The 12,286-nt window shown below is 40.9% G+C and overlaps 2 protein-coding genes across 2 annotated transcripts; one reads left to right on the plus strand and one right to left on the minus strand.

Annotated features, from left to right (window-relative positions):
- The first annotated feature begins 2,388 nt into the window (after positions 1-2,388).
- LOC120039633 (tetraspanin-3-like) lies at positions 2,389-8,297 on the plus strand. Its single transcript, XM_038985046.1, has 7 exons — positions 2,389-2,580; positions 4,423-4,614; positions 4,730-4,804; positions 4,943-5,044; positions 5,176-5,328; positions 6,176-6,259; positions 7,163-8,297. Exons 1-7 carry the CDS (start codon positions 2,518-2,520, stop codon positions 7,253-7,255), a joined length of 762 nt encoding a protein of 253 aa, XP_038840974.1. The 5' UTR covers positions 2,389-2,517; the 3' UTR covers positions 7,256-8,297.
- A 1,460-nt stretch (positions 8,298-9,757) lies between these two features.
- Positions 9,758-11,273, minus strand: LOC120039636 (proline-serine-threonine phosphatase-interacting protein 1-like). Its single transcript, XM_038985050.1, has 3 exons — positions 11,185-11,273; positions 10,704-10,935; positions 9,758-10,352 (listed from the first exon to the last, which is right to left on the minus strand). The coding sequence occupies exons 2-3, from the start codon at positions 10,896-10,898 to the stop codon at positions 10,221-10,223; spliced, it is 327 nt and encodes a 108-aa protein (XP_038840978.1). The 5' UTR covers positions 10,899-10,935; positions 11,185-11,273; the 3' UTR covers positions 9,758-10,220.
- Between the last annotated feature and the right edge of the window lie 1,013 nt (positions 11,274-12,286).

Consider the following 12,286-nt stretch of genomic DNA (forward strand, 5'->3'; position numbering starts at 1 on the left):
TAAATGTATTTTGGGGCAGTAACTCCCAGCACCACAAACAACCTAAGCTTGTTAGTGTGTGTGTAAACCGTCTTCTGAAGGGTTTAAATTACCCCCACAATAAGATTACACTGAAGGAACAGGTCAAGCCATTGCAATGCTGATGGTGAGAGAGAATGAATCATTACGCTTCTGTTTGTGACATCAGTATGATGAGTAGACTGATTCCAATATAACAACAATTGTTCCTGGTTCAAATGTATGTTTGTAAAACAAAGATTATAGCATATGCCTGGACAATTTGAATGAAATAGTAACAGTTTGTCTTGTTAGTTAGGTCATGATTTCCACCCTAAACGGATCAAAAAAATACATTTGCTCTGAATACCAATTAAACTCTTGGTGAAAGTTAGCCATAGAGACTTGTTATCATGATGCAAAAATGCATTTGGCTCCCAGCTTATAATACCTATGGCTGACTGATAGATGGATCTAGGTGGCATTTAATAGCTCAATAAAGGAAAGGCTTTAGCAAGGGCTAAAGCCCACAACCTCAGAGATAATGTAGACCCTAAGGTATTCATTCTGTCTAATTTCAAACCCTTGATGTTGGCTGTCAGGTAGAGGTAATTCATCAGTTTTATAATGCAAACTCACGAGACCATACCGGTATGTGGGTTTAACCGTTTGAAAATAATCAACACATAAACCCCAGTGGATCTGAGAAAGACATTGGGAACACATTGGGATCTGCGTGCTTTGAGAAACACACAATCCTCTGACAGGAGTTTTGTGTGTGTGTGCATCAATATTTTGTCTCATATTGTACAGAAATTGATGCAAGTCAAAGCTAACAACTGAGGGGGTATATTGCCACCTTCTGGTATGAATGATAATTTTCCTGTCTGAGTTTTTCTAATCTTTTACTGCTTACTCACTGCCTATCAGTTTTTAAACCCTCATTTATGGTAGCTATTAGTATAGGCCTTGTATGTGTGTACTATGTACAGTGTGTGTGTGCATGTGTGTCTCATATTTTGTGTTTGATTGATATATTTTTGATAATTAAAAGCTACTAGGCATGTTAATTGTTACTAATCTGTAATCTATTTTAACAAAACAAGTTATACATTGTATCAATTCATAATGTTACAGTATCCAACAGTTTACTGTCTGCAGGTACTGCTGGATATTGGGAGGTCTTTATTTGCAGATGATGGGGCCTTATGGAAGAGGGGAAGATATGTACCATACATAGTCAGGAAAGTACAGGAAGAAATTGATGAGGTACAGTGGTGGGCATTAATGTGGGGATTCAGGTTCTCTGTAGAGAAAACTCAGACAATGTTCTTTACCAGGAGGAAAGTGGGAGATGAGGTACGCCTGAGGTTGTACGGGAGAGAACTGGAGAGTGTGGGGGTCTTCAGGTTCCTTGGGGTGTACTTTGACACTAGACTGACCTGGGCAGAACACATTGAGAGAGTGGTGGGAAAGTGTAAGAAGGTGCTAAATGTGATGGGCTGTCTGACAGGGATGGAATGGGGGGCTGTGTATTCCTCACTGAGGACCATGTATGTTGCATTGATTCCATCTGTAATAGACTTTGAGCTTATGGTTCGGCAGCCCCTACCTCACTGAAAAGATGTCATACAGGCACTAGGACTCAGAATATGTAGTGGGGCGTTTCGGACCTCCCCAGTGTCAGGTGGAGATGAGGGAGATGCCATTGCAGATTAGGAGACAGCAGCTGGCAATTAACGAATGACTCAACCTACCATGGGGTGTCTCATCCTGCGAAAGGGATGCTACATGCATGCTGGGAACATGAGCTTTGGGTGGTGGGTAGTTATTCCCTTCGTAAGGCAATCAAACAGGCAAAACGTCAATACAGAGACAAAGTGGAGTCGCAATTCAACGGCTCAGACACGAGACGTATGTGGCATGGTCTACAGACAATCACGGATTACAAAGGGAAAACCAGCCACACCGACGTCTTGCTCCCAGACAAGCAAATCTGACCACGACTCCATTTTGCTGCTCCCTTTCCCTTCCTTTAGGTAAAAACTCAAACAGGATGTACCTGTGTTAAGAAATAATACATAAAAAAACGAAATACTGCAACATTTCCTAAGGACTAGAAGCAAAGCCCTCTCTGAAGCCCTCTCTGTCAGCACCATTTTTTTTAAACATTAGATACAGTATAATTGTTTATATTTTTTATAGGAGAAACAGGGCTGGCATGTAGGATTCCTCTCCCTCTAGCTCACACTTCAGTACAGTAGGTGGCAGTAATGACCCATAACAGTGGATGCCATCCGCCGATAAACCCCAGATAAACCCCACAGAAGAAGTTTGCCGTCGGGTTGTTTTGATGATCTCATCTGCACACGTGACATATCCGCTCTTTTGTAGAAGGCGGCAGTGGGGTAGAACCTACCACTGCGGTATAATAAGAACGGTCAGGACAGCCATTTTATTATCATAACATCCATGATCCATCCGAAATTACAGTAACATATTTTGGATTCCAGCGCAACCATGGGCCAGTGTGGAATTACTTCATCAAAGACCGTTCTGGTGTTTCTGAATCTAATATTCTGGGTAAAATACCACGAACTTGTTTCAAAACATGTATTTGACGCTAGGTAGTCAAGGTTGGGATTAATTACAGTACGCAACAGAAATTGCTAACGTTAGCTGCAGCAAAGGGAGGCGTCTGCTAACATTAGCTAGCTCACGTTAATTCTCTACAAAATTAATATTTGGAGCTTTCCAACCATCCTGTCTAGTTTGTTTATTAAAGTATACATTATTTCTGAAATGTATGCTTTGCAGTTATTGCAAGCACGGGTAGAACAAGTACATGTAGCCAGCAGATCCGACCCGTTGGTGGGTAGGACAGCATTCCTGTGTATATAAGACACTTTCCGTAAATGGCTGCTGTTGCCACATGCTAGCTAACATGAGGAAGAAAACGTCTGAACGACTACTAGTTCCAATTATACAATCTTCTCAGTGTAACAGTTGGGAAATGGAACAATTCGGAGTACAACGCATTTCCCATCCCTCGATTAATGTACATTGAACGGGTTATATCTCGCGGTGTCAGAGACTAATGCAGCTGTTAGCAAGCGTGTCGGATCTGCTGGCTAATATCGGACAGGCATTTGCCATTGTTGTTAGCTCTAGCTTTTAGCTAGCTAACCGTCTGACATTTAATGCTGCAATTTGTTGCATGAAAACCAGCGAGATTGAATGAAATACTGCATAACGGTGGGTAAGACTATATGCACGATTGTAGTTTGTGCCAGTCAGTTTAGCAGAAAACGTATCAACACAGAGAACAATGAAAAACATCTTTGCTATCACTGTGAGAGACCTAGCTAGCCTGCTGGCTAACGCCTAGCCGCCATGCGATGTCCCCGACATTTCATTGCAGCATCAGTGTTTTCACAAGTTAGTATTTCATATTGTTTAGGCCTAACCTCTCACCCAATCTCATCTGATAGTAGCCTGACTACTCACGCTAAATTATTACGCTGTTCTGTCGTTCGCGATATACTTGAATTACCGAGAAGAAACTAACGGGCGTAGAGTTTGGCAATAGCAAGGAGTCCGTCTAGCAGCCAGACACATCTGATACTGCTTGGTAATAAAGTGTGCTGCAATGTTCACTTAGCTTAACTTTACATGATTGAAGATTCCCTTTATTTTTATTTTTTTTAAACAAAATTTCCAATTGCAATATAATAGCAAAAAAACATAGGACATCACTACACATGTATTTTTCTCTGAAGATACATAAAATATCATTAAAGTAAAATAATAAACAAAAACAAGAAATAAAAATCCCTATACATGAATTGCCAGTGACAACAGTTTTAAAAGTTAGGGTACCTAAAAAAAAAAAAAAGAATGTCAGTGTTTACAATTGTTGTAAGGATACATCGTTTTTTAAAATATTGACTAATTGTAGATGTTTTATTAAATATTGGATTTTAAGTAAAAATATATTGCATTTAGCGACAGATTTCAAATAGTTTTGTTTTTATTTGAATAATAACATATTACGTCTCATTGTAAATACATGGGTCATATTAATTAAATTTAAAAAATGTAATTACTTAACTCACTCCAAAATAACTTGAGTCACATTTTATCACAAAAATGGCATATGTCCTCTTAAGTCCATGAATTTAGACAAGTTATTGCAAGGGTATATTTTGCAAGTTTTTAAAGTGAAACTGAGGATACCCTTGCTACACACCCAGCAGCTAGCCAGTGACCACATACCAACATTGTTTTAACAAACACACATAAAGGTTTGTTTGTCTGCACACAATATTGGGTTTTCTTTCTGATAAGCAAATAAACTTTGGATGTTACATGCCTGACCCACACTCTTTCTCTTGCTCTGTCTCCCTCTCACTGCCCCTTCTCTAGGCTGCAGCTGGAATTCTGTGTTACATTGGAGCCTATGTGTTCATCACATATGATGACTATGACCACTTCTTTGAGGATGTGTACACCTTGATCCCAGCGTCCATTATAATAGCAGTCGGGACTCTGCTGTTTATCATTGGGCTGATTGGATGCTGTGCCACAATACGGGAAAGCTCCTGCGGACTAACAGCTGTAAGTATTGAAAAGCACATGGATACAAATGTAATTTGTATAATGCAAGTAAATATAATTTATAATCTTTGGACTCGATATTGAATTGATCATATCTCTTCTCTTTGCTCTGCAGTTTGCTGTCATTCTCCTGCTGGTGTTTGTCACAGAAGTTGTTGTGGTTGTTATTGGCTATATCTACAGAGCTAGGGTTAGTATTGGCCTACTGTCTAGTGTCTTATCGCACAATAACAATAGAAAAGGGTGAATGGGAATGCAGTTTGTTAGAATTTAATATGAATGTTACAATTCTTGCACAGATGAAATTGACGTTGTTGCTTGTACTCAGGTGGAAGATCAGGTGAACCACTCCATTCAGAAGGTGTATGATGAGTACAATGGCACCAACACAGATGCCCCCAGCCGTGCCATCGACTATGTGCAGAGACAGGTGAGAACAACGCGACTGGATTTATTTCTCTTGACATGTTTTTTAAAAGATGACTATAGGTGAGTTTGCAGGTGCCTACAGCAGTCTCACTCTCTCTCCACATCTCTCTCCTACCCTCTCCCCCGTCATAGCTCCACTGCTGTGGCATTCACAACTACTCTGACTGGAGGAATACTCGCTGGTTCAAGGAGTCCAGAAACGACAGTGTTCCAGTCAGCTGCTGTAAACCCAACATCAGCAACTGTACTGGAACCATGAGCCGGCCTGGCGACCTCTACCCAGAGGTAAGAGAGAACACGCACACCCAAGCGTTTCCTTTAGCCGGTAAATAGCCCAATGAAAATAAATATTGTCTATAAATGGACCTTTGTAGCTCAGTTAGAGCATGGCGCTTGTAACGCCAGGGTAGTGGGTTTGAATCCCAGGACCACACCAACGTAAAATGTATGCACGCATGACTGTAAGTCACTTTGGATAAAAGTGTCAGCTAAATGGCATTTATTACAAATCCCATTGGCTATGCATGGTGATTGGTTCAGGTTGTCTTTCAATCGCATCATCTCTCTACTATGCCTGTCTGTCTTGAGATTGCGCTCTCACTAGCGAACTTACAGCATTGTATCAACTGGTACCGGCCCACAATGTTTCCTGCGCCAGTGAGTCTGAAAAGTGTTCACTGTATTTTAAAGAGAATTTACAGACGTCATACAATTCCACCAAGGAGGAATATTTCGATTAAGTCATTTTGCTTCCCTCTTCCTCCTAATCTAATGCCTAGTCAAGTGGCTTAAAAATGCTGGATACCGTGCAAATCAAGTTAGCTAGTTAGCTACCGTACCAAGGATGGAGGCACAGCATTTCTTTTTAAATAAACACTGAAACAGGATATTGTGCAAGGAGCCAACGTTCACTTCGTAGGCCCTCATTTCTCCTTGCATATTTATTGTAGTCACTTGCATTGTGGTGTCAATGAATTGTTAGTGGGCACTCCTAGAAAACCATTACCTAACACATGACGGCATTCAAATGGGAATCTATTTGATTTGGTTGGACATTCGACTCACACATTTCTTTCCTAAAGAAAATACTGACATACACGCATGTTTTTAATATTTGTCTTTTTTCCTCTAGGGCTGTGAAGCTCTTGTTGTGAAAAAGCTGAAAGAAATCATGATGTATGTCATTTGGGCTGCTCTGACCTTCGCTGCAATACAGGTAAACAAATATAGGCAGGTAGCCTAGTGGTTAGAGCATTGGACTTGTAACCGAATGCAAGATTGAATCCCCGAGCTGACAAGGTAAAAAATCTGTCATTCTGCCCCTGAACAAGGCAGTTAACCCACTGTTTCTAGGCCGATATTTGAGTCCTTCTGTAATAACATCTGAACCATGTGTACCAGGTGCATGTTAACTAGAGCTGCAGTAATGTCCTCCTGCAGTGGGAGTCTCTAGTCTAGTAGGCCTTGAGCTGCTGCTGAGAAGCTGACCTGATTGTGTCAAATCACTTTTTCAATGTTTTAACACTACCTTACGGGGACATCACAACATGGGTTCTGCTGACCAGTCACTTCCCTTCTCCTTATGAGGATAACTTGCTCTATTTGTGGAGTCACTGGATGCATAGTAATTATGAAATGGATGTTCAAATGCAGTCTCATGAGTCATAACAATGTAGAATTCTGCAGGTATCCCAAACAGCCTTTATTCTCCAGGCATAAAGAGCATTTAAAAACCAGCCCTGATGAAGGCATGCGTCACATTGTGCAGGTGTTAATGCTCAATGTACCCGGTTAATGAAGACTAGGGTGCCTCGACCTGTTTATTTTCTACCTTTTTTGTAGGTATGATTCTTCTGGTTCTCCTTTTTGTTCTCCTTCATTCGAAGAACTTCACTTCACACACCAAGTTCTCTTCAATTAATTGAATCACGTGTGATGGCATGGCACAAGGCTGGGACAGAAACCCTGCACTACTGTCGCTCTAGGAGCAGGACTCCTTGAAATTCTAGTCTTTCACAAGACGGAGTAGCTGGCCAGTGCACGTGAAATTTTATTCTGGGTGCAGCGATGATGATAATGCTAACTATGCATACTGTTGTACTCCTCCATCTGCCCGTAGATGCTGGGGATGCTGTGTGCCTGTGTGGTGCTGTGCAGGAGGGGGCATGACCCTGCCTATGAGCTACTGGTCACCGGCGCAACCTACGCATGAGGAGGACACAGGCCCCGCCCGCACCAAGGGCTCCACCAATAAGAATAAAGAAAAGAAGCCTCACCTGACATGTCCACAATTTGTAGTTTTCAGTAGTAGTAAGCTCAAGCACACCTTGCACAGGATAACTATTGTGTATACACTGGTGATGGGGGGGGGGGTCTGTGAAAATAATTATTTATTGAACATGCTTTGTAACTTTTAATTTTAAATGTTTGTTTTTTAGACACTATGGAATGCCTAAGGCCAAAGTTGTTAAATGGCGAATTGATATTGTTGTTTTTCTTTTGCTCAAGAAATACAACCTTGCCTATTTTCTTTTCCCTTTTGGGGCACAAGGGATGATTAGGGGCTCTTTATGGAAGAGAACTACTGCTCAGTGCAATATGTGGAATGTACTCCTTTCTCATGTGTCAGTTTGCACTATGACTAGAGCTCTGGAGGTATTTAAGGAATATTTAATCATGTGAATATTAGAAGTACCTTTATCTATGAGGGACCCTGTAGTTTACCACTAAATTGTGAGTCAGTCTCCATTCATAGGTAGTGTAGAGGTACTTTACCAGTGTTACCTAAGACCCATGTGTAGATAGAGCTTTGTGTTACAAGTTGGTACATATGTAGGTGTTTTCCGACACACACATTCTAATACCAAGTATGAAAGGGAAGGGGTGAATCTCAATTGTATTTTCTTGATTCCCTTGTCCTCTCTCCTTGCCTCCTTTTAAAATGCATTGGAGGAGAAGATCCAAGTGGAGATACCTCAGATCTGTGCATTGAGGAGGGAGGACATGAGGAATACAATTGAGATTCACTTGAGATTCATCTCTGCCTGGGAATTTGATGTAAACCACCAAAGAATTGGGGCTGGGACGGAGGGAGTCACTTTTGTTTTGTATTTTTGTGGCATTGTGTATTATTTTTCAAACAAAAGTTAATATTTAGACTTGTAGCATTGCAGAAAATAATGTGAAACAAAGTAATGTAAATAGATTGGGGAAAGAACTTTGATTGAAATAAACCTCCTAAATTTAAACTAAAACATGTTTTATTGTTCACTGATGAACTGAAGCACCACTTTTCAATGTATCCAAACTAAGGAAACTTCAAAGTAAACAAGACATATTTTATGAATCAAATATCACATCAAATACAGTACAGCTGTTGGTCTTGATTCAGATACTCTTCTACTTTCTCTTGTAGATCACTTCTCAGGTTGGTGTAGACCAGTGCAGTTATTTTATCCTCACACATATTTACAATTGAAACAGTTTAAAGTTTGACTAGTTTTCTGTATGGTATCTGAGATTACCTACAGTGTTGTGAAAAAGTATTTGCCCACTTTCTGATTATTACTTTTTCATATTTTTGATACTGAATGTTTTCAGATCTTCAACCAAAACCTAATATTAGATTAAAGGGCCGGAGTTTACAAATGACGACAAATTAGTATTTATTTTACTTATTTCATTAATAAAGTTATACAACGCCCAATTCCCCTGTGTGAAAAGGTAATTGCCCCCCAACGCTCAGTAACTGTTTGTGCCACCTTTAGCTGCAATGACTGCAACCAAATGCTTCCTGTAGTTGATCAGTCTCACATCGCTGTGGAGGAATGTTGGCCCACTCTTGCATGCAGTACTGCTTTAACTCAGTGACATTTGTGGGTTTTCAAGCATGAACTGCTTGTTTCAAGTCCTGCCACAATATCAAAATTTGGATTAGGTCTGGACTTTGACTAGGCCATTCCAAAACAAAAAAAATGGGATCCATATTATCCAAAAAGTTGATTCAAGTTTGAAAAAAAGCACATGCATGATCATCAAGACTCTTGAATGTTCTATGGACAGATGAGTCAAAAGTATAACTTTTTGGATGACATGGGTTCCATTATGTCTAGTGAAATCCAAACACTGCATTCTACAGTAAGAGCCTTATACCCACGGTCAAATATGGTGGTAGTGTGATGGTTTGGGGATGCTTTGCTGCCTCAGGACCTGGACGAGTTGACTTAATAGAAGGAACCATGAATTCTGGTCTGTATCAGAATTCTACAGGAGAATGTCAGGCCATCTGTCTGTGAGCTCCATCTGGGTTATGCAGCAAGACAATGATCCAAAACACACAAGTCTACATGAAAAGAGCTAAAAAGAAACAAATGTGTTTTGGAATGACCTCGTCAAAGTCCAGATCTAATCCCAATTGAGATGATGTGGCAGGTCTTGAAACGAGAAGTTCATGCTTGAAAACCCACACGTCTGTGAGTTAAAGCAGTTCTGCATGGAAGAGTGGGACAAAATTCCTCCACAGCGACGTGAGAGACTGATCAATAACTACAGGAAGCATTTGGTTGCAGTCATTGCAGCTAAAGGTGGCACAACCAGTTATTGAGTGTAAGGGGGCAATTACTTTTTCACACAGGGGAATTGGGTGTTGCATAACTTTGTTTATGAAATAAATGAAATAAGTATACAATTGTGGTATTTGTTCACTCAGGTTCCCTTTATCTAATATTTAGTTTTGGTTGAAGATCTGATAAAATTCAGTATAAAAATTTAAGAGTAGAGAAAAAGTAGAGAAAATTTGAAAGGGGGCGAATAGTTTTTCACAGCACTGTATGTATGCAGTAGGCCTGTTGGGTGAAAAGACTGACAATCTCTGGTGCAGCATAGCCTAATAGTTAATGGGGAACACACAGTCATGACTCATGTTCCAAGTCAGTTCAGTGAGTCATCTCTACTGCTGGAGAATCTATTACTCTGAAGTCTTGAACGAAGGATCAGAACATCTGAGTAAGAAGCAGAAAGGGGGTCCGCATAGTAAGGTTTTGAAGACTACAGTATGTATGGGTGATTGTGCATGAGTATGTGTGTGAGTATGTGTGTGTGAATCCGTGTACCTGTGTACATGAGTGTGTGCGTGTGTGTGTGTCCATGTCCATGCATGAATGTGTGTGTGACTCTGTCTAAACTTTGGCCAGGTAGGAGCCAGGTACCAGCCCAACCTGTCCGTTTCTCTCCACTGTCCACCAGCCGTCTTCACTCTGTTCTATCACCAACACCACATCCCCTTTAGACACTGACAGCTCATCTGGGTCCTGGGAGCACAGGGAACACATTGTTCGTAATAGAAGTATGAGGCTTTGAATTACTGTACATACATACAGTATAATACAGATCAGTGGAAACGTTTATGTAAACATGATCCATCAATATCTCAACTAGTTATATTTCATGTCAGATGCATCACAGAGTTTTGTAATGACGTCTGTAACTTGACACATGTAACAATGTGTGCAGGTTTCACCTGTAACTGTGTGTGCAAGTTTCACCAGTAACTTGACACCTGTAACCGTGTGTGCAGGTTTCACCTGTAACTTGACACCTGTAACCATGTGTGCAGGTTTCACCTGTAACTTGACACCTGTAACCGTGTGTGCAGGTTTCACCTGTGCAGAGTAGTCATAGAACACCATGAAGGTATCATCATCATCATCCTCATTGGTTGTCACTGCAGGCAGGGCCGCTGCAGCTGCAGACTGGAAGCCAGGTATGGATGCATACACTCCATCTGAACTCTCAGGCACTGTTTGACCAACAGGTGGCGCCGCTGGCTCGGAAGTTGAACCCTCACTGATACTCATCTTTGAACCAGAGTTTCGTGGCAGAATATTGGAGAATCTGCAAAAATATTTTCCATGTCACATTCTCAAATATATATGAATGTGTTGATGATGTATAGCTATGAGAATGTAGTGATACAATGTCCATATTAGAATTCCTATGCATTCAACTGTTATTCCAGTGTTACAAAGTGATAGAGCTTGTTTCGCAGAAACACTATGGGGTGGTTTCCTGGACACAATTTAGCCTACTCCTCGATTGTCTTCAGGAAACTGCCCCTACGAGTCCCAAGTTCTGCCAGCTGACCTTTTCCTGACCCCTCCCCCTCCAAAGCGAGCGCTGCCGTTGTTGTCGCCCGTTGGTGATGGCTCCCTCTCATAATAGTTCTCAAACACAACGGGGTCTAGAGAGAAGAGGATGGAAGTCCACAGAAATGAAGCATAGCCAATAGAGGTGTATTGCATATAATATTTCAAATGGCAAATGTTATTCAGAGGAACTGTTACACTTGAAAAGCAGAGACACACACAGTACAAACCTGTTACAATTACTCTAAGAAGTGTTCGCCATTGGTGCCAATGTTGACAGCAACCCTGGCCCTTCACGCTCTGTTCCTGTATTCAGTGAGCTCTTACCTGGTGGACTTGAACCTGTTGTCTTCATCTCTATGAAACAGTTGTTATCTGCTGTGATGTCACACGTCTCCAGAATATTCCTCACCTCCTCGTAAAACTGCAAAAAAACATTTCTCATATTCATGCTCAGTCTTCAAAGAGGCTTCATTGATTTAAAATTGTTCTGGTTGACAAATAGGATCCATTTTGGTTCACCAGATACATTGCATGTTAGGCAGTATAGTACTGGTACTAATAGAGTTTAATGTAGACAGCAGTTCATGGACCCATCCATAATCCATTTGCTTATCATCTGAAGTGTGGTCATTGTTGAGCTCACCTCGTCGTCTTTGACACATTGCACAGAGAAGTGATTACAGTGGTCCCAGAGGGCACACCTCAGGATAGTGATGCGGTCCACCTCCTGCTGCTGAAACACCTGTAACAGCAGAGACACACATACAGTACAAACCCTTAATCATCTATTCCTATATATACACACTGAACAAAAATATAAATGTAACGTAAAGTGTTGGTCCCATGTTTCATGAGATCCCAGAAATGTTCCATACACACAAAAAAACGTATTTCTCTCAAATTTTGAGCACAAATTTGTTAACATCCCTGTTAGTGAGCATTCCTGCTTTGCCAAGATAATCCATCCACCTGACAGGTGTGGCATATCAAGAAGCTGATTAAACAGCATGCTCATTACATAGGTGCACCTTGTGCTGGAGACAATAAAATGCCCCCCTAAACGTGTAGTTTTGTCACACAACACAATGCCACAGATG

Source organism: Salvelinus namaycush, unplaced genomic scaffold (genome assembly GCF_016432855.1).
Source record: "Salvelinus namaycush isolate Seneca unplaced genomic scaffold, SaNama_1.0 Scaffold286, whole genome shotgun sequence".
Taxonomy (NCBI): Eukaryota; Metazoa; Chordata; class Actinopteri; order Salmoniformes; family Salmonidae; genus Salvelinus; species Salvelinus namaycush.